General features: G+C 51.6%; 9 protein-coding genes across 9 annotated transcripts; 4 read left to right on the top strand and 5 right to left on the bottom strand.

The window, feature by feature from the left end:
- Positions 1-2,439: 2,439 nt before the first annotated feature.
- Positions 2,440-3,249, bottom strand: N0V89_012471 (uncharacterized protein; the record flags this gene model as incomplete). Its single annotated transcript, XM_056221192.1, has 2 exons — positions 2,440-2,839; positions 2,906-3,249. 2 exons carry the CDS (start codon positions 3,247-3,249, stop codon positions 2,440-2,442), a joined length of 744 nt encoding a protein of 247 aa, XP_056065179.1.
- A 495-nt stretch (positions 3,250-3,744) lies between these two features.
- On the bottom strand, positions 3,745-4,385 carry LSM6 (U4/U6-U5 snRNP complex subunit lsm6; the record flags this gene model as incomplete). The annotated part of the gene is made up of 3 exons (XM_056221191.1): positions 3,745-3,773; positions 3,826-3,939; positions 4,259-4,385. The coding sequence occupies 3 exons, from the start codon at positions 4,383-4,385 to the stop codon at positions 3,745-3,747; spliced, it is 270 nt and encodes an 89-aa protein (XP_056065178.1).
- Positions 4,386-4,708: 323 nt separating this feature from the next.
- Positions 4,709-6,129, top strand: N0V89_012469 (uncharacterized protein; the record flags this gene model as incomplete). The annotated part of the gene is made up of 4 exons (XM_056221190.1): positions 4,709-5,010; positions 5,063-5,527; positions 5,613-5,898; positions 5,965-6,129. The coding sequence occupies 4 exons, from the start codon at positions 4,709-4,711 to the stop codon at positions 6,127-6,129; spliced, it is 1,218 nt and encodes a 405-aa protein (XP_056065177.1).
- A 565-nt stretch (positions 6,130-6,694) lies between these two features.
- Positions 6,695-7,184, top strand: N0V89_012468 (uncharacterized protein; the record flags this gene model as incomplete). Its single annotated transcript, XM_056221189.1, has 2 exons — positions 6,695-6,880; positions 6,945-7,184. The coding sequence occupies 2 exons, from the start codon at positions 6,695-6,697 to the stop codon at positions 7,182-7,184; spliced, it is 426 nt and encodes a 141-aa protein (XP_056065176.1).
- Positions 7,185-9,166: 1,982 nt separating this feature from the next.
- YTM1_1 (ribosome biogenesis protein ytm1) lies at positions 9,167-10,711 on the bottom strand (the record flags this gene model as incomplete). Its single annotated transcript, XM_056221188.1, has 2 exons — positions 9,167-10,482; positions 10,612-10,711. The coding sequence occupies 2 exons, from the start codon at positions 10,709-10,711 to the stop codon at positions 9,167-9,169; spliced, it is 1,416 nt and encodes a 471-aa protein (XP_056065175.1).
- A 307-nt stretch (positions 10,712-11,018) lies between these two features.
- On the bottom strand, positions 11,019-12,877 carry N0V89_012466 (uncharacterized protein; the record flags this gene model as incomplete). Its single annotated transcript, XM_056221187.1, has 7 exons — positions 11,019-11,222; positions 11,270-11,296; positions 11,345-11,527; positions 11,690-11,751; positions 11,801-12,134; positions 12,184-12,611; positions 12,724-12,877. 7 exons carry the CDS (start codon positions 12,875-12,877, stop codon positions 11,019-11,021), a joined length of 1,392 nt encoding a protein of 463 aa, XP_056065174.1.
- A 1,168-nt stretch (positions 12,878-14,045) lies between these two features.
- N0V89_012465 (uncharacterized protein) lies at positions 14,046-14,798 on the top strand (the record flags this gene model as incomplete). The annotated part of the gene is made up of 2 exons (XM_056221186.1): positions 14,046-14,089; positions 14,240-14,798. The coding sequence occupies 2 exons, from the start codon at positions 14,046-14,048 to the stop codon at positions 14,796-14,798; spliced, it is 603 nt and encodes a 200-aa protein (XP_056065173.1).
- Positions 14,799-17,323: 2,525 nt separating this feature from the next.
- Positions 17,324-18,256, top strand: N0V89_012464 (uncharacterized protein; the record flags this gene model as incomplete). Its single annotated transcript, XM_056221185.1, has 2 exons — positions 17,324-17,378; positions 17,439-18,256. 2 exons carry the CDS (start codon positions 17,324-17,326, stop codon positions 18,254-18,256), a joined length of 873 nt encoding a protein of 290 aa, XP_056065172.1.
- Positions 18,257-18,754: 498 nt separating this feature from the next.
- On the bottom strand, positions 18,755-19,978 carry FAP1 (FKBP12-associated protein; the record flags this gene model as incomplete). Its single annotated transcript, XM_056221184.1, has 1 exon — positions 18,755-19,978. The coding sequence occupies one exon, from the start codon at positions 19,976-19,978 to the stop codon at positions 18,755-18,757; it is 1,224 nt and encodes a 407-aa protein (XP_056065171.1).
- Between the last annotated feature and the right edge of the window lie 401 nt (positions 19,979-20,379).

Genomic DNA, 20,379 nt, shown 5'->3' with positions numbered 1-20,379 from the left:
GCCAATAACGGCGGCTGAGAAGTTCCGTAACTGCTGTCCTCCCTCAACAATATCAGAGTCGGTATCGTCTTGCTGATTACCCTCGACGACCGCTTGTCGCTGAAAGGATCTATCTGGGTGTCCGGGCAGGAGTGTGTCTTGCTGTGACTGCTCACCTCCACCCTGGCGTTTGTCGCAATATACCGTAGATTTCTCTGTGGATTGCGAAGTCTCCGAAACCTCTTATATATAAAGACCGGTATTTCGACACGGTGTCCTCGGCCAATAAATCGTACTTCATAGCTGCCCCCGGCCAGCATGTCTCTTGACCCCACTCAAGTCCTCGCAAGAGTGTGCATGCGGGTATAAACCGCTTCGGACCAGACCCTTTCGATCGCGGAGGAGTGCGGTGATGCCATTGGGTGCAAGGAGCGAAGGTAGTCCGAAGCACACGACGCGAACCACTGTAATGTCAGGATCCTTTCTCGTCATATAGATGCACCGTAAACCCTGTCCTCATTTCGAGGCGAAAGACCCTGGTTCCAGCCCGGAAAAAAGGGAGATGAGACGGGGCGTCGTCGAACCTTCGATTACAGACCAGGCAATCGAATAGGTGGCACGGAACATCATCAGACTGTGTTGTCGTTGGAGGTGTTGGGTTCGCCGAGAACAACATGGAGGGAGAAGCGAGGTCAGGCACTGTAAAATTGTCTCTTTCTCTGTGTTGTGGCTACTACTACACCAGGCCAGAGAACGCCTGCTGTCTGTCCCATATCGTATCAAATGCCAGGGGAGTTTCCACTATATACTTCAGCCGTTCGGTGTATATGGATATATATAGAAGAATGCTCAACTGCCACTTTCACTTCAGCCAAAGCTTCGTTCAGGCTTCCCACTGTCGAGGGGGATGAGGCTACAGAAATGGGTGAACACAGAGGTGCTGATGATGCGGTTGAGGGGTCCGGATGGTCCATTCTTTTAAGAGAGCTGAGCGTGGTGAGGCGTGAAGACTTCCAGTGTTGAATCGAAGTTGTGAACATGTCTGCGGAGGCCTCAAACGGAGCGTGGCTGAGCCAAAGTTAGGTGGCGATTGAACAGGGGAGCTTCCCATCAGGTCCCTTATATCCCCGTCGAAGTCATCCGCCACGGTTGACACGTCGCCAACGCCGATGCTGACAGCGTTGTCTCCTGGCCCGGCCAGGATCTCGGCTGGCTTTCCGGGAGGAATGGAGGCGCACTCATCGAGGCGAGCCCAAGTTGACTGCTTGCATTTGTTACAATCTGCTGCACCCTGAGATCTTGCGCTGCGTCCCAGCTCATGTTGAAACCGTTTCTGATGATAGCTTTTACTACCCGATACCCGCGGGATTTCGATCCCTCTACACCTTCAACTGGGACCTATACATGCGTGAAAGCTCTCATCATCTGCCCTATCGTCGTCGACGAGTTGAGATGGCGCGTGGTGGAATAGGTGGAGATGTCGCGTGTTGGAATAGGTGGAGATGTCGCGTGGTGGAATAGGTGCGGGTGGCGATGGACAAGATATGAGTGCGCTTTGTACGGAAAAAGGGAATTCTGTGTACTGCGTCACTGTTGTAGGTGATATATAGAGAGACAATGCCGCCAGGCAACATGGTTGTCGAAGTTGGTGGAGTAGTATATAAAGTTGGATCTTGTTGAAAAACGACGGTGTATATACGGCCCGGCTCCCCACCACACACAACATAAGATTTGAGGAAGCTGTATGCGGTGAGGAAGCGGATGTCTTTCTCCAGCCAGCGTCGCGCACCTTGATCTTATAGACTCGGACTTGACGCCATAATGTTCAACGAATGGAGAAATGCTGTTTGCTGGATCTCGCTTGCCCGAGGTCGAGGTGGGGCTGTCAAGCAAACAATCAGGCCGGTCTGTTGATTGTAGTGGGTTGTGGGTGATGCGAACTTGTGAACAAACAGGGGAATCACGGGATGAATGAAGGAACCCACCCGCTTCCCAGCACAAGATCAGCATACAATCGAGTGAGGCCCGAAGAAAACTCCAGATTGGGAATTTCCGTAACGGGGAGTTGGCCGATTGTAGCGGTTGTTTGTGGCGTGCCGAACATAGAGGAAAGTTTGATGTTTGTCTCATGGCTGCCAATCGCATGCTTGCGGAGGAAAACGCGAGCATCAAGCTCGGCTACGCTCCTTGGAATTCGAGCCCCGACTCTCGATTTAGCGTATCATAGCGTATGGATGGATGAGGATTGCTGCGAAGGAAGGCTTAGACGGATAGTTTTTCCGGTCTTCATGCCTGTTGTGTAACGTTAGCAGAGGGTCAATCAGTCAGAATTGTTCAAGTTCGCATTATGCCTAGAGGGCTTTTAGTGTTGTTGGACCGCTGCGAGCGATTTCAGAAAACACGATGGACATCGCGAATTTATCAAATGATAGAAATCCCTGCTAATGCACCACGCCTCATCTACCACTTCTCCAAACTCGTCCTGATATCAATCTCATTCGTAAAAGCCCGCTTACTCTGCGTATGCAAACTCCAATACGTCTCTGCGATATCATCTGGGTTGATCTTCTGCTCAGCCGGCAAGTTCTTGCGATAGTCGTCCCTTCCCGGGATATCAATTGGACCATCGATATTCGCCCACGCCACATGCACACCTTGAGGAGCAAATTCTTTCGCGATAGACGCCGCGAGAGCCCGTTTTGCAAAGTTGGAACTGGCGAAGGTAGCCATAAGTGCATTCGCCTTTATGCCGGCGGTGGCACCGGTGAAGATCAGTGTCGGTGGATGTTGAGCTGACGAATCTTTGGCGTGTTTGAGCAGGAACGGGAGAACGTGCTGCGAGAAGAGGAATCCTCCTTTCCTAGAGGCATGATCAGTGAGTGAAACATACAGCTATTGATTTGATAGCTTTGCAGACTGTACATACTGGCTCACTTCCCACCCGGACGTGAATTCCTTCTCGGTAAGCTCCAAGAAAGGTTTGCGGACGAAGCCACCAGCGGCATTGAACACAGCCGCGGCGGCTGCTGCTCCTGGAAACGCTTTCTCAATCTGCTGAAAAGCAGAGGTCAGGCTTTCTGCATTCGACACGTCCGCACTGATGCCGATGGCCTTGCCTCCTTGATCGTTGATTTCTTTCGCAAGATTCTCGAATTTGTCGGCACCCCGGGCTAGGAGCACAACCGGGTAAGCTTTGGCAAATCGCCGGGCGACTGATGCACCCGTTCCAGGTCCTACACCTGCGACTACGACGAAGGGCTGAGCTGTCATGGCCAAAGATGTTGGATCCAAAAGAAAATAAGTGATTACAGGATTTTTGAAGTTTCTAGTATATGTTCAGCAGAGGAGGAAATTTCGAAGATTATATGTAACATCAAATATTTGCTTGCTTTGCGTGGGATTATATATGCTGTGTCTTGAGGTCGATGGCGCAACTGCGGGGGTAATCGATCAATTACTAATCTAAGTGGTAATCGGACCCTTGGAATGGCGAGATTCAAAGCAAAGCACTAAGGTATCGCAACGAGGACATCCGAGATGAGCTTGATGGGATTGTGTTACTGTAATTGCGACGGATCCTGATAGTCATATAGGTACCACGGCGCTTCACACCTTCGTCCCCGCCCTTGCCTTTCCACATTTTCATGCATTATTCTTGCTGTCGTATCCGGCATCGATTTCCTCGTGCCCTCATAGAGCATTGCTTTCTGAATGTAAATTTCGTACTCTTCAGTTAGATGAATCCCTTTTTCAAATGAACGCTTTCTATGCGTTATCGGAAGAGATGTATGTGACTGTTATCCGGGTCAACAAGAGGATGCATGTAGGCTCGAACATCATGCTTACCGTTGTTGCCTCGGACGAAAGCATCGCCCCAGCTTCGGACGAGCTTGCCATCGGACCACTCCTTGCACCGCTCAAGCGCGATGTTCATGTACCCATCAACCGACTGAAGATCACCTGGCAGCCATGTTAGTCGTTACGTTCCCACCAGGTTTCGCCAAACGAATGTGGCTCTCAAAAGTATGAACGTGGACCAATAGAGAGATGAACGAGATGACCGCGCCGACTCTGTTCAATTTGATGGCAATAGTACTCCAGCGACAGAAGAAGTAGAGGTTGCAAAAGCGAAGGACGAATAAACAGAGAGAGATAAATGCTAGGCCAGCACTTTTGCGCTTGGTACAGTTGCAATGTTCATGTCCTGCTATGTTGATTGCCAAGGTGGTACCAACTGAAGGGAACTTGAATACGCAAGCTAAAAGAACAAGCAACTTACCCTTGTAGACTATACCCGAGTTCAGCTTCACCGTCACTGGTGCGCCGATGATCTCGCTGAGGAAGCCAGAGGGGTCACGGGAAGTGTCTGCAGCAGCGGTCTCGGGGCTATCGCCGTTGGTCGCCATATCTGTGGAGTGAAGGTGTAGGAAGTGGGGCTGGGAAAGTCAGTGTACGCTTTCAAAAATTGCAGGAACACTGAAAAGTATACGTACAATGATCTATCGCTGCACAGGCGGTAACGTGACGTCGAGAGCTGCGCGTTGATGCTCTAGCTACGAATAGAAGTGCGGGTGAGAGAAGACGGAAACCTGAGCGCACAGACCACCTACTTTCCCCGAATCGCGGAAAGCGTGACCTCGCGTTTCTCAGCCCTACAAGCCCCCGCTCCGAATCCCGTTTTGGAACACTTGCACTCCCATACGTGAAGAGCTACGCCCATGCTTGTTAGATGACGGACTCGACCAACGGCGCCGCCGCGCCGCCGAAGAAGCGCTCGTTCGGCTTCAAGAAAGCAGCATGGCAGACTGCGCCCAAGAACGACGCGCAGGACCTGTTCAGCCATTCGAACGAGTTCCAGGATATTGTCGCCGAGGAAGAAAAGCGCAGGACTGAGCAGAAGAAGGCGGAGGAGGCACAGAAGCGGAAAGTTGAGAAGGAGCGAGAACTCAAGAAGAGGAAGTTATCGGTTGAGCGTGACGAGGGAGTGCGGGCGAGATGCTCACCAAGGGGCCATAGGGTGGCCCGCAAAGGGTGTGTGTATTATTAGGAGGTATGGCATGTAGCAGGACTGACTGGCGAACAGGCGAAGCAAGACGCCAATGTCCCCTACTCGTCGCGACTCCACTTCGACCCTCGCGACACGCTACGATTCTCTCACTAAGTCATCGAGCAGCTCTGTGGGCGCGGCAAATAAGTCTGAAGTCATAGATCTGGATGAAACCGACGATGAGGACGATTTCCCGCACAATCCGTCCCCTAGCCCGCGAACAATACCAATACACTCGCGACAAGAGATTCGACGAGAGTCCTCAGAAGAGGTTGAGGAGGTAGATAGCCCGCATATCGCTGCCCTCAGGGCGCAAATGCGAGCAAAATCTGCTGCCAAATCTCCAGACAGCGAACAGATACCCGCAGTATCGTCTAGCTCTCAAACCGCGAAGCCTTCAGCCATCGTCCAGCTACTCATCATCTCAGAGATTCCTGACACGAAGCCTTTGATGGTTAAAATCAGGACAACCGATGCTCTTGCAAAGCCCAAGGAAGCCTGGTGCAAAAAAACAAGGCTTCACGCCCGATAAAACGCGCGCAGTATTTATGACATGGAAAGGTCGACGAATCCTCGACTCGACCAGGATACAACGGCTAGGTATCCGCGTAGACAATGGCTTCGTGACCGTCGAAGGAGACCCTACCATCTACGATGATGACAACTTGCCGAAGATCCACGTAGATGCATGGACAGAAGAGATCTTCAAGGCACGGAAGGAGGCTGACGCTTTGGAGACCGCGAGAGCCGCTGAGGCTGCAAACTCTGTCGAGGAGCTGGACACGGAGCCCGAGCCCGAACCTCAAACTCATCAGATAAAATTGGTTCTAAAGGCGAAGGGCATGGATGACTTTAAAATCAAGGTTCATGCGGTATGTACTCTCAATCTTACCACTTGCACCCGCTCAGCTGTGGTACGAAACTGACCCAAACAACAGCACACTGAGATTGGCCACCTTGCAAACGCGTACAAGAACGGGATGAAAATACCGCAATCGCAACCTGTTACGCTCATGTTCGATGGCGATCGGCTGAAGCCCATGGACACTGTGGCGGACGCGGACATTGACGATATGGACGTTATTGAGGTGCACTTCAAGTGACGGGACGAGATTCTACATTACCTCGACTCGTTTCAAAGAAACACACGCATCATGGCCCATGGTCTGCACGACCTAAAAGACCCTTGTGGTAGCGACACACTCCTACATATGGCTGGGCATTCTAAGTTACCATACCTTGGCGAATTTTGACGATTGAGAGCAATGGCGTTGGTGGCTTTGGACGGTTTATGGATATCCAATGCAGTTTAGGCAATGCTTTACGATCTTGGGTCGTCATTAGGCGAAGAACTTGTGCCGGATCTCTGGGTAGCTGTAACCTACTCTAATGAGGCATCGTACCGTGGAAATGTACTCTCTTTATATGCCAATATAAACTCGCGAGCTCGACAAATCCCATACCAAATTTGCGATGCTCATCCCGAATCCACGTTAGCGCTCGCGAATTTAAGCTTAAATTTAAGCCGCCCTTAGCTCCCTCTACCCCACCAAAAATTTATTGTACATCCCACCTCAAGCCTCGTGCACTTCTATCTTTCCTCACTACACCTCCACTCTCTCCCGTAACTCGCACGTCTCTACCGCTTTTCCTTCAATCGCCACTGAAATGAAGCTCCTCACCCTCAACTTCCTAACCTGCGCCATCAAAACGTGCAAAACCTCCCCCTCCTCCTTCCCCCTCCACCCGCGCGACGCAGAGCTGGAAATCCTCGAGACGGACATCAACCTCCCCTTTTTGAAGAATATCTTGCCCAGGCTGATGTGGGATGAATTACGAACCATAACATCTGAGGTATGTATACCTCATCCATTGCCCCAAACGTATATACGGGAGGCGGATGCTAATGGTATTGTAGCTCGGACTTCCGGAATTACCGCCCGCGGCGCCGACGCGCGAGGACCTCGTCGAACCCGGTGCACAAGCTGCGGAGGGAGAAGAGGTGGAAGAACAACCGAGTCAGACGGCTAAGGATTTACACAGGGTGCTGCTGGAGACGACGGTCAAGGAGGGGAAGCTTGCGTGTGGGAACTGTGGGCACGAGTATAAGGTTATGGAGGGGGTGCCGAACTTTTTGCTGCCGGGGCATTTGGTTTAGAGAGTCAGAGATGGAGAACGAGGAGTGCATGGGAGAGAAGAGAAGGCGGATTGGAAGGTTGGTGGATTCGATGGATGGAAGATCGAGTGGAGGGCACTCGAAGACGTCGCATGGAGATGGAGGACGATATGATACCCTTTTACAGCATAGATCCTGGAGTTATGGTTCGTTGGACGGTTTCAGTTGGACAAGTAAAAGTTATGGAATTCTGGGCAAGACTCACATATCCAAACTCATAACCCGCACATCGCCAATATGATCCTCCAACTCTCCACGTGGCCCACTACATCTCCCACAAACCCGAAACGACCCGCGCCTGACTGCTCCCACACGACCGGGCACGTGAACGGCCCTCCGTCATCGCCCATGTTCATCACATCGTCAGCCGAGACATACAGCTGACTTCGTGGTCTGACGCCAGTCAGAAACATCGCTGTCGGGAAATATATATGGTCCAGTCTATCCCGCCACCCGCGTGACATGGCTGGCAACACAGTTCCCATCCTGCACGCCATCGCGCTTTTAACAGGTCCAGCTCTCCACGTCCGCCCAAGGCCCCGGAATAAATCGTTCATCTGATCTACCGGGGTCCTACCAAATTCCGATGCTAGAACAAGGATCCCGCCTTTGAACACATAGAGTCGAAGCCACAGGAACGCTTCAACCGTCAATCTGCGGTCTTTGCGGAAAATTCCTGCGTCTGTGATAAGTATCACTTTCGGTACCAGATCCATGTTGTAGTCCAGCCTGGCCAGGGACCACAGCAGTCCATCTACATCAGTGGCCTGCCCGAACTGTATATGTTCCGCCGACGTCAGAGTCCAATGTCTGTAGAAAGCGTCTGAAGTGGGGTCCCTATCGTGCCAGACAACGAGGATGTTCTGGTTTGAAGCTGCATCTGGGATTGCGGGTAGACGACGCGGAAGTAGTTTTTCCGGGTCCGTTGTACCCCACTCTTGTGAAGAGGTGTGTTCTGCGAAGTAACCTGAACGGATCGAGGCATCGTCGGGAGACTGCGGTGCGGCGAACAAGTCTTCATTGAGTCTATCCTCCGGAGTGTGTGAACAGATCGTTTGACATTTGATTCGTAGTGAATCCATAAGTCGACTAAGGTATTGTAGAAGATACCCATCGTTAGACATGGTGCCTGAGAGTGGCAAGAAAGACATTGGGAGTGTATTGAACGAAAGAGGGTTTCTCATGATTCAGTGATACACTCTACATATGTAGTATTATATCGTGTCATTTGCAGACTCTGGTTGTATGAGAGTAGCGTGTCTTTGTTGGGTGTTTCTGTAGTGTCGTTGAGGTCCTCGATTTCAGGTGATATGTCATTGGAAGCTGACTACAGTACTAAGTCAAAGGTTCCAGTACAACATAGATTATCTTAGTATAACTCAACGTACTGAACAACTGCATTGGCCGGGATAATTCATTGGATGGGAAGCTTGGCGTATCTAGCGTACCTGACCTAGCCGTGAGGTTCTGGTAGGAGTGACCTTGGTGTTGGTATCCTATAAGCATCTTGGGAAAAGCCTCTCGCGGACAGGGAGAAATGACATGAACAAGAGTCTTAGTCGAAGGAGCAGTGGTTCCTTTTGGGGCGTCTTCGAAACAGCACCGATTGTGGGAGAGTGGAGGATTAGAAGCAACGGCAGAAGGACTGTGAGCGGCGAAGTGTCTAGGTGAGTCAAAGGAATGTTAGCAGGAGAGAGTAGCGGTGCGGTTACCGAAGGTAGATCCGTGTTGGAGGGAGCGTGAGCCGGAAAGAAAGTATGTCAAGGAGTGAATAGGATAATGAGCACTGCATATACTGACTTGTAGTATGTCCCAAGAATTGTCCACGATTACAAGCCTATTGTAGTGTGATGTGAATTGCAGATCGTCCATGCGTACTTGGTATCTAATTCATCGCCGCGCCAGAACGCCGCCCAATGCCTATACTTTTGGGATGACACACACCGCGCAATGCTGTGTATCCATCAAGAGCCCACTGGCCTATTTATCTGCACCTTCTTATCTTCGCCCACACTGACGATACCCACTTCCTTGTCCCACCGCACACCAAACACCTTGACATCTTCCCCATGACTATGCGACGGACGCCCTTTCGCGCTGTCCCTGTATATGGTATACATGCTCTCACCAACTTGGCCTTCACCCTGTACTTCCGATTGTCGTACACTGCGCACATCCCAAATCTGCACAGTACCGTCGTGTGAGCCAGACAGCAGGCTGTAGTCCGAGGTCGGATCAACGTCGAGCGAGACGACCGCGTTCTTGTGGCCCCTGAGTGTCATCACGCTGATTTGTGTGGCTGAAGCGCGAGGGTCAATGAGGGTGATGTGCCGTGCTGATGTTCCTGTTGCAAGGAGATTGAGCTTGGGTAGCGCGCCGAGGGAAAGAAGTGAGTGGCCAGTTGATCGTGTGTCCACGCATGTAGAAGTCGGTAGATCCCATGTCTTCAGGCTGTGATCATGCGATGCCGAGTAGGCAACGGTCGCGTCGTCGGGCTTGAAGACAACACTGGAGACGGGCGATGCATGACCAGAGAGTTTGATCAGGGGGCCACGCGCAGAGACAGTCTTGTCAGGTTTCGATAGTTTTTGTCGCTTGTTTGAGGCCGCATTAGAAGACGGTAGGAGTTCTGTAGGAGGAGATGGGTTCTCCTTTGCATTCGAGGAGAAAACGGAGATCGTAGTGTCCGCAGAAGCGGAAAGGATGCGGTTCGAGGGTCCGTGAACGGCAACGTCTTCGACTCCCCAGCGGTGGCTGAAGAGCTCCACGCTCGGTGTAATGGTCCTTGTATCTTCATCGTACTTGTACATGCGTACAACGTTGTCCATGCCTGCTGCCACAATCTTTTTGTCCGATATCCATTTCGCGCTCTTCAAGCTGGTTATCCGTCCACCATTGTTCGGTGCTTCTGACGTTGCGAGCACGTTGCCTGACATGTCCCACACCCGTACCAGCCCATCGTAACTCGCGCTCAATATCCGCTCCTGTCTACTCTGGACATTGCCCCCAGACCATACTCCTGACGCCGAAGACGCGGAGAGAACGTCGACCGCAGATACCCAGTCGTCGTGCTCAAAGCTTGTTACGTTGAGCGGTGGAACGAGGGCGCGGGTGTACTCAACATCCAGTGTTGTTTCAGCCGATATACCATTATTGGTGAGGAACTCGTCGATGGTGGTTCGTAGGAATTGGCCATTTATGAGGATGTCGAAGGGTATCGCTTTGTCGTCGGGGCGAAGAAGGCTGTTTACAAGGGCCGAGAGCTGGGGGCGCTTGAGAGCTGAGGCACGTCAGTATATTATAAATAGCTCTATTATACCGCGCCAGAAGATACGAAGCCGACAGCACAAGCACCGGATCTGGTACTGCGCAGCGCATGCGCAAGCACAACGAACTGGTATGTACTTACTGGTCTGTACAAGGAGAGGCCCTGGTTCTTGCGCAAGCTGGATAGACGGATCGCGGGTGCTCAACCGCACGGGTACTTTGACTTCTGGCTTGGGATCCATTGCGGCGGCGTGGTGTGAAGTGTGCGCGGTGAAGCTCTTCCAAAAATTTAGAACGGTACCTCGAAATTTTCCAATTGGGCTTAGCGCGGGACAGTCGGCATCTGCAACCTCCGATGATGCTCCGTTCATCATCATCCCTCACTCAAAAGGCGTTACGGACTTCATGTACAGATCATACAAGACTCATCTTCATGAATTAAAACTACAATGCAACTAAGGAATATGATTCTTTGTCGTAAGTCATGAATTGGTACCATTTATTCGCCTCGCTCTGCTGCTACGCTATCATTTCCGCATTTTCAGTGATCTACCTCAGCTCGAACGTCTCATACTCTGCACCAGCTACCGCATTGCACTGCCTCCGAAAATCCTGAGCGGAACCGCTGTACCGCGCTATGATACGTTTCTGCTTCCCGGCAACGTTCTTGTTCACGCCAGTGAGCCACGAATCCACCTCGTTACTCAAGAGACCTTGGCCGAGCTCGTGGACGTGATCGGTCCATTTTTGTACCTTGACGAGTCAACGAAATTCCCATCATTCGCGGTAATGGAACTTACACTATCTTCTTTGGGTTCAATGTACAACTTTTCATGAGTATGTAAGTACTCAATGCACTCCGCTATCCAGCCCACAGCATATTCGATGCTGGCTGGAATGTTGCCGTACGCCTGATGAGGCCCCATCGACATGAATATATTGGGAAAGCGTCGCACTGTGATACCGAGATAGGTTCGTGGTCCGTCCTTCCATTCGTCGAGCAACCGGTGCCCGTCGATGCCACGGATGTCAATTGCGTCGAAAGCACCGGTTACTTCCTCGAATTAGTCATTGAAGACTCAAAGAACTGTAAGATACTTGCTTGCTGAGAAACCCGTGGCATAGATCAACATGTCGAGAGGAATATTCTCTTGTGATGTCTGCACCGAATGCTCTTTGATCCGGTCAATAGGCGTCTCCAGCAGATCGACAAGGCGTACGTTCGGTCGATTGAAAGCTTCGTAGAAGTTTGTCTCCATCGGGAGACGTCTGAGCCCAAAGCCTGTACATTGTCAATCAGGTTTTCTCTGTTATGTCTATCGCAGAGCTACCGTAGGTCTTGGGTATCAGTTTATCCGCAGTCCAGGGATCATGCACACGCTGCCTGATCTTCTTCGCCACAAATTCACTCACGAGTGCGTTCGCTTGTCGATCTCTGAGCGTCTCTTTGTAGTTCGATGCCCAAAATCCGAACCCGGGTTGTGCGTACAAGTACTCCCAGAAGGCTTCCCGTTCTTCAGGAGTATCATCCCAAATCGATTTGTCGCCGTCCGCATGGAGAAAACTGAGTCTAGCGGAATTGATCTTCTTGAGTGTCTCGGGATATGCGGCTCGGATTTTATCCATTCCTTCTTTGTCGATGAGGGAGTTGTGCAGTGGAATTGCCTGTCCGGGTGAGACGGGTTTCATACAGTACAGATTGGGATATACTGACCCAATTAGGAGTACGCTGGAACACTGTCAAGCTCTTCGCTGTCTTCGCAATCTCAGGGGTCATTTGAATTGCCGTGGCACCCACACCGATGATTCCTACATTCTTCCCTTCGAATCCTACGTGCTTACTCGGCCACCTTGAGGTATGGAAAGCTTGGCCCTTGAAATCCTCCACTCCCGGAATGTTTGGCAATGTTGGATCACTCAACAACCCGATACCTGTAATAAGAAATCGCGTAGTGTACTCCCTCTGACTATCATCTGTGAGCTTCCAAAACCCTCCGTCTTTCTGCCAATGCGCGCTCTTCACACGTGTATCGAATTGCATACTTTTCCACAGCTCATACTTGTCGCAGATGAATTGGATATACCGTTCTGTTTCTTCTTGCGGGGCGAAGTGCTCGCTCCAATTCCACTCGTCGAGGACTTCTTTGCACCAGAAGAAGTTGTAGCTGTAGGATTCGCAATCAAATCTACAGCCGGGGTAGCGATCTGGGTTCTGTCAAATGGAAGCAGAAGAATCAGCGCCGAGGAAACTGACTCCAGTACCATGTTCCTCCAACCGAAGAGCCTGCTTCGAGAACCTTGACTTTGAGGTTTAGCTGCTGCATTCGGTAGCATGCGTAGCAACCTGAGAGCCCGGCTCCGATGATGAGCACATCGTAGTCGGGTTGCGGGACGTCTAGTGAGCCCATGGTCGCAGCTCGTATTGTTGTGAGGTCTTGTGAAACGCACGATTATTTCAAGACAAAAATACTGCAACTCAGGTTGTGAAACGGTCGCTAAACGTGGCCAGAGCTGCGTTCGTCTCCGTTCAACAAGTTTGTTGTATCAGTTGCAGTCGGCGCGATTAGCGCCACACATTGAAGGTGATACCCAGAGATAACCGTCGTCCAAACAAATCCGTCTCCGGCGACAAGGATCCATTACCAACGACTGATGGCTCAACAATTACTCACCGCGGCTATGCATAGAACCATTTACGATCTGGAGGGCGAGAGGCAGATGGCGAGCTTGAACAGCCTAACATTCTAGACAGAATGGACGGCAGGCTCCTAAGATGAAGTGACCTTCGAGATCTTAAAAGGAGTCATCATCTTAATCTGCTAATTTTTCAGGATAGTGAGCACAATCTTTATGTGCCACGATCCGGATAGTCGTCAACTGCACCGTTGGCCCATTGTTGAAAAGGTCACGATGATCCATATCAGGCATGTGTGGCAAGACAGATACCTTAGCAAAAGTCTCTTGTTATGGAGAGAGCCAATTCCAAGCTTGGGAAATCAAGCCCCCGAATCACGCAACAAATGGAAGATGGGAAGCAGTGAAGCCCCGCACCTCTCCGAAAAAGCCGTCCACGTGATCTCTACTAGGGCACTGCATCTGGTCTAGCGCTACTATAGGTACTCCACCTTGGGAACATCCCACCTTGCATGATCAGTTCGGTGATCGTGAGTATTTTCTCAACAAATTTAAGAGTATCCTCTGTCATCTCAAGCTAGATTTCATTGTTTCCACTGAAGCTTGATCAATTGCTCTGAGTCTACGTCATCAACTTCAACCTTTCCTTTTCCCAAAAGACCCAAACCGATACCCAAAACCCGATCAAAGCGCGTATACTGCCAGCGGTGGTCCTTCACTATGCTACAGGGATGCACGCTAAAGAACACCCTTAACAAAAATGGAGAATCATCTTTGGGTTTATGGCAGACATTGCCAGGCGCGAATGTCTCACGAACATTAGCCCGCGCAGGAGTTGATTGGGTTCTCGTTGACTGCGAACATGGGAATATAGACGGTATGTGATCTCTTGCGTGCATGTCTTAGTCGAATCAACTGAAGCACATGCTCACAACATCTCAGATGCTGCCATGCACGACGCTGTTCCGGCAATCGCAGCTTGCGGTGTCAGTCCAATTGTGAGGCTACCGGACATGCAAGGGTGGATGATTAAACGTAGGAGCTCCTGACTGTCTGAATATTCATCAGTTTGCTGATCCCACCAGGCGCTCTTGATGCTGGAGCTCATGGTGTAAGAAGCCTAAAGCGGGAAACAGGCTTATGATACTGATCCCTTCCAAGGTCCTCATTCCGCTTCTTCGGACGGCAGATGAAGCCAAACAGATTGTTGCAGCTGCAAAGTTTCCACCACTTGGACGAAGAGGCCTTGGATCGCCCTTCGCAATGGAACGCTTCAACCCCGTCCCGACGATGACGGAGTACCTCCAGCAAGCTAACGACTCTCTGTTGACCATGGTACAGATTGAAACGCAAGAAGCTGTCGATAATGTCGAAGAAATTGCAGCCGTGCCTGGTATTGATCTTCTATTCGTCGGTCCCTTTGATCTGGGAAACAATATAGGTCACCCTATCCTGGACGGTGTCATGAAGCCTGAGTTAGAAGAGGCCGTGGAAAAAGTGCTTGAGGCGACGCACAAGGCTGGAAAGAAAGCTGGGTTCTTTGCGAGTAGTCCTGAGCAGGCGAAGAAGTACGCTGATAAAGGCTTTGATATGGTGTCTGCTGCTCTGGACACTACACTTCTGCAGGCTTCTTTGGCTACATCTTTGAGTATTGCTAGAGGGAAGGCCCCACCGAAATCGGGTGGAAGGTATTAGCTGGCCAGCGTTGACATTAAAGGGTTGTTCTGTGAACTATTCAGAACCTATTGGAATTATTGCATTGGGATAGATTCAACAAGACTAGAGCCGGGCCTCTCACGCTCGAAAAGTGATCAAGGAGTCTCAAGCCAATTTTTTGTTCTACTCCGTCTCCGCATCATTTCAGAACACAAAAAATTCTCACCTTTGCCACCCCCATCATAATACATACCAGCTAGCGCACAGAATTTGACTCTGCGTAGATCTGCCCCTAAATTTTAATCGAGCCTTATGCACACCCCATCGCCTCCTGCGCCTCCAACAGCCTCAAATAAACACCTGCATCCACCTGTCAGCCAAACTTACCTACCATCTTGCTCCATTTCAATCGTACTCACCTGCAGCTCTCCACCCACGATCAACAACTTCAAACGCTTCCTTGAAAAACTTCACAACCTCTTCTTCGTTTCCACTCCTTTGCTTTACCCTCAGATGTACAGCACACACCTGGTACGCAAAAAAGCAACCCCACGGTGACATCACCTCCGGTGGGCGACTCGTGAGAGGGCATATAGACTCGGTGAAGTTCGGAAGGTGAAGGCGCTCTGTGACAAGTTTGCATACGGCGAGGGCGCGGGAGAGACGCTCGGGAGATACGGAAGCGCTGGGCACCGATGTGCCGGCGAGGCGGAAGGTTGGGGTGTAGAGGGCGACGAGGGCGCTGGGAGTGGTCAGTTCGTTTTTATGGGAGTCAAGCTGTGTTCTTAGGACAGTGTGGGTCTAGGATCGTGGCTGGGATTACAGAGCTCCAAATACCTGAATATGAACGTAATCTGATCGTAATCCGGCTGGTCTACGTTGAGTGCCGCTAGGAGTATCGAGTGAAGCGTTCTGTCCAGCTGCAGCCCGACATCATCTTCCAGACTGGGGTCGTTTGTAATGTGTGTGAGGACTTGGCCTAGAAGCCGTGCGGCTTGACAGAGGAGTGCAAACTTAGACATGTGAGATGTCATTGGGGAGGATAGGGTTGCCGGACGATCGGAAGCTACGATCTGAGAAAGCTATGAGCAGGAAGATACAAACAAGGCAATAGAATGGTCATACACCATTGTCCCATGCGGCATCATCTGCAGGGAGAAGGTCGTCGAGCGCTGGATCAGGCGTTGCGAAAGGGCGGCCTGGACAACCTATGTTCACAAAACTGGTGTAGACTCTTTAGCATTTGCAGTGTGACAGTACTTCAGCACGATAGAGCTCACCGATCAACTATAACGATCGCCCACCAAGCCCTCCTCCTCTCCTCTACCTCTACCATCGTGGTCGCTTTTCGGGCACTCGCTCCCTTGACATTGAGGCCAAGCGCATAGGCATACCTCGCGCACGCACCGACCGTGAGGTAGGCAGCGGGGTAGATAGCATGACCAATCTCATACAACGCGAGAAGAATACCAGCCTGTAGTATTGGGACAGAGAAGACACTGGATGCCTCTAGTTGATGATGATAACGCTTCGTGATATGATAGAGTAGCGTGCGAACGCTCTGCGGGCTAGTAGGTGGCAGTGTTGTTACAAGTTTCTGAGCTAGAAAGAGTAGGGCAAGATCTAGATGGGCAGTGAAAGGCTGCCGCATGTGAATGTCGTAGAATCTTTTCTTAGATATGAACGGCATCCATGTGTGTATATTGGCGAAGTATTTCTCGCTCGTGAGACGTACTCCTTCCACAGTTCCGATAAGATCCAGAACTTCAGGCGGTATTCTCACTGTTGCTGGTGAGGTATCGTATTGCCCGTGTTGCAAGAGCTCTGGGTCCATGAACAGCATGGTTGGGTAATCGATAGATACCTCATGTGTGTCATTAGCATCAGGAGTAGGATCACCCCAGAGCTGATCGGCATTGGAACGGGTTTGATCCATTCCCGCGTAGCTGCACCCCAGCCTCTTTCTAGGCGAGGATAAGTCAACAGTGGAGCTGCGGGTAGTCTGCGGCCGCAGCTTACCTGACACAATGCGAGCACTGTGGGAGCATCTTGTCGCACTTTCTCTTACGGACCTTACAGTTGGCGCATACTTGCCGGGCATGACGGCCAGAGTCACTATTGGGCGTCTGCATAAGGCGTGGTTTTGTTGTTTCGTGTGCAGATTGATGTTTTGGAACGAGATGTTCGACGCATATGCGGAAGCGTGGATGTGTGAGCGGCCGCAGTGTGGTGGGTTGTCTGCGGATTTCGGCGGATCAAAGCCGCAGAACTGCGGGTTTCCTGCGGCCGGAGACCTACCATTAGCAATTCTTGGTCCCACTTTCCTATCAACGACCTCACAACACTAACTCTGTCAATGAAAAGCGTCCGTTTTGACTCGTCCGTTCCATGATCGCAGGTTGAAGCGAAATGATTGTCATGACTCTGCGAACGTGGGTATGAATGTTTCTGCCTTGCGAACAAGGACTGACGGGCACATATAAACTTGGACCTACCTGCCCATTTTTAATTACACGCCTACTTCCTCTACCTCCCAGGTCTGAAGAACAGAACTAGTATACACTATGGGAAGATACACGGCTGTTCATGCGAACCCAAACGGCGTTGGTGACGCCCGCCGTAAGTGTCTACCCAAACATCTTTAGCGTTCCTGTTCACTGACCAGACTACGTGAACTAGCAACCGCTCTTCAGATCATCCAAGACGAAGGCCTCGAAGGCAAGCTTGCGGGCAAAGTCATCGTCCTAACGGGAGCCACCTCAGGCATTGGTCTAGAAACTGCTCGCGCCCTCTCCGCAACAGGCGCAACACTGCTTCTCACCGCCCGCGACCGCAAGAAAGCCGAAGAATCCCTCGCCGGCATCCTAGAACCAGGCCGCGTCTCCCTGATCGACATGGACAACGCCAGCTTCTCCAGCACCCGCGCCGCAGCCCAACAAATCCTCTCCCAATCCCACGGCAAAGTAAACATCTTCATCGCCAACGCCGGCATCATGGGCCTCCCCGAGCTCAAGTTGACAGAAGACGGCCACGAGTCCCATTTCGCCGTGAACCACCTAAGCCACTTCCTGCTTTTCCACCTGCTCAAAGATGCACTGCTCGCCGCCTCAACACCAGACTTTAACTCGCGCGCTGTCTTCGTATCATCGTCTGCCCATCGCGGTGGCCGACTACCACCCAGCGACGACTACTCCTTCCAGAAGACCCCGTACAAGCACGAAACCGCGTACGCCAACTCGAAGCTCGCTAACATCTACACAGCTAGTTATGTAGACCGGCACTACGGGTCCCGCGGGTTGCACGCTACGTCGCTTCATCCTGGAGGTATCCTGACCAACATCGCGAGATACTCAGATCCAGCGGTCATCGAGGCGATCAAGAGCATACCGCATCTGATCCCGTTGTTTAAGAATGCTGAACAGGGGGCGGCGACGACGGTGGTTGCTGCTGTGGGAAAGGAGTGGGAGGGTAAGGGGGAAGTACTTGGAGGATTGTGAGGAGGCGAGCAAAGGGGAGGATGATGGGGATGTTTTCAAGTTGGGATATACGAGTTGGACGTATGATGAGGGGGAGGAGGAGAGGCTGTGGAGGGATTCGCTCAAGTTGGTGGGAGTCGAGGATGTGTAAGTATATTGATGCGGTTCACAGTGACCGATATAGAAACTAGATCAAAGCAGTCGTCGACCCGGTCGCGTTTCGTTCTTGAAAGTGCGAATTTCGTTACATTTTCAGGCAATATACCTGCATTGCCCCGTGCTCGTTCAGCAGCGGTTGGACTTTCCCATTAGCATACAAGTGAAGACTGTAATACTCCATGAACTACCACGGGGAAGAGGTCAAAGACCATTCACAGCCAAGGTGTGGATGTTGCCATGATTATCGTATATATCGTTGTGACCGTCGTGCGTGTTTCATCTCACCGACTCTTGCGAATGACTAACCCGCTTTCATCATGTACTTGGAACCTCCAGAAACGACCAGTCGGACCAGCCACCCTACTCGCTGTCCGCCCACGAACCTGGTAGCCGTTCGGGTAGCGCCACCTCGCCCTTCTCCGTCTCCGGCTCCGGCGTCGCCCCCTCGACATCACTATTGATTCCACTTTCCGCTCCACTAACGCCTCTCTCCTGCTCTGCCTCCTTCTCCTCCTCTTTTTCTTCCTCCACCTCCCAATCATCCGCCACTTCCACCACCTTCTTCCTCCTCGGCAAACTCAGCACCGCAAACCCGCTCTTCGTCCCCAACGGCGCGTTCTGCGGTGCCTGACGCTTCGGCATACCTTTGGCGACTTGACTCCATCCCGCGCCGGGCGCGTCGTCGCTCTCTCTGCGTTGCACATTGAGCGAGGCGTCTGTACGGACGAGTTGTAGTTTGCCGATGGATTCCGATGACAGGGTGACCGAGAGGGCGGGCTTGATGGACTCGAGCATGGACTGGATCTCGCGCTCGGGGACGTTGACACGGGCAGCGATGGGAGGCTTGAGGGAGACTTCTTCGGATGGGAGGAAGGCGACTTCGAGCTCGAGGGGGTAGGAGGTCTTGGGCATGGTACTTCTGAGGACCGTTGTGATCTCTTCGATTGTAAGAGCGAAGCGTGGGCTGGTGATGAGGAAGCCATTATACGGATCTGCTGTCTGAATTTTCTTGACTTGAGCGACAGGGGTGTAAGTGGTAGCTGTAGCTGTTCGAGCTGTTGTGGCTGCCGTTGCACGCTCGCGCTGTCGGATACGAACACAGTCGGCCAACGTCTTCATTGGAGCCATCACGAAGCGCGGTGTCTTGAACAGGGCGACGTGGCGGTGTGGCTCAGGATCCATGCTCTCTGTATCCAGGCCAAAGTCTTCTGCAAGCGAGTGGACGAAAGCACGTTGCTGGCTTTGCATGGGCTTGAATCGCATACGCTTCTCTTCTGGGTTTGCCGCAAACAGCCGTAGTATCTTCTCCTGAGCGGCTGCCCATGTAGAATTACGTTGATACATGTTGAGGGTGTCGGCCGAGTAGGGGACATGATCATCCAGACGATCAGGATCGATGTGTAGTGCTGCAGCGAAAAGCTGGTTGCGCTGTAACCGCGCGCATTCATCATCGCACTTGAGAGTCTTCTTGAGATTGCCCTCGCCATTCTTCGAGGCATTGCATTTCGCTTCCTGCTTGATCCGCTGGCATTCGCAGGTGATTAAGATCTTGTGAGTGCATGCTTTCTCCTCCTTACAAGTCATGGGAAAGTGACACGGAGCCATACACGGATGACAGCATACACTCAGCTCCTTACCACAGGCTTGCGCACATGGCTCTTCGCAACCCCCTGGACGATGACATTGCTTCCGGCAGCGATGAGAGCCGCACCTCAACTGCTGCCCACAGACTTCCGCGCATCTCACTTCGTTCAGATGGCATGGTTGGTTCTTGAGGGTGTTCTTCCCGCAAAGGCAGGATTTGGTGGTAAGAAACGGGCAGATCGGGCAATTTTCATCGTCTCCATGGCAGTTATGCGGTACCTGTGGATGACCGCAATCCTTTGATCGTTCGCAGTCGTATCGGCAAGGCGGAGGCTGCGTACCACACGGTAGAGGTGGTTGTAGTACGGTACGGCCGCAATTACAACTAATCTCTTCAAAGA

The sequence above is a fragment of the Didymosphaeria variabile genome, assembly GCF_027946475.1.
Source record: "Didymosphaeria variabile strain IMI 356815 chromosome Unknown scaffold_10, whole genome shotgun sequence".
Taxonomy (NCBI): Eukaryota; Fungi; Ascomycota; class Dothideomycetes; order Pleosporales; family Didymosphaeriaceae; genus Didymosphaeria; species Didymosphaeria variabile.
The sequence above is the reverse complement of the archived record's forward strand: the minus strand, read 5'-3'. Positions and strand labels throughout refer to the sequence as shown.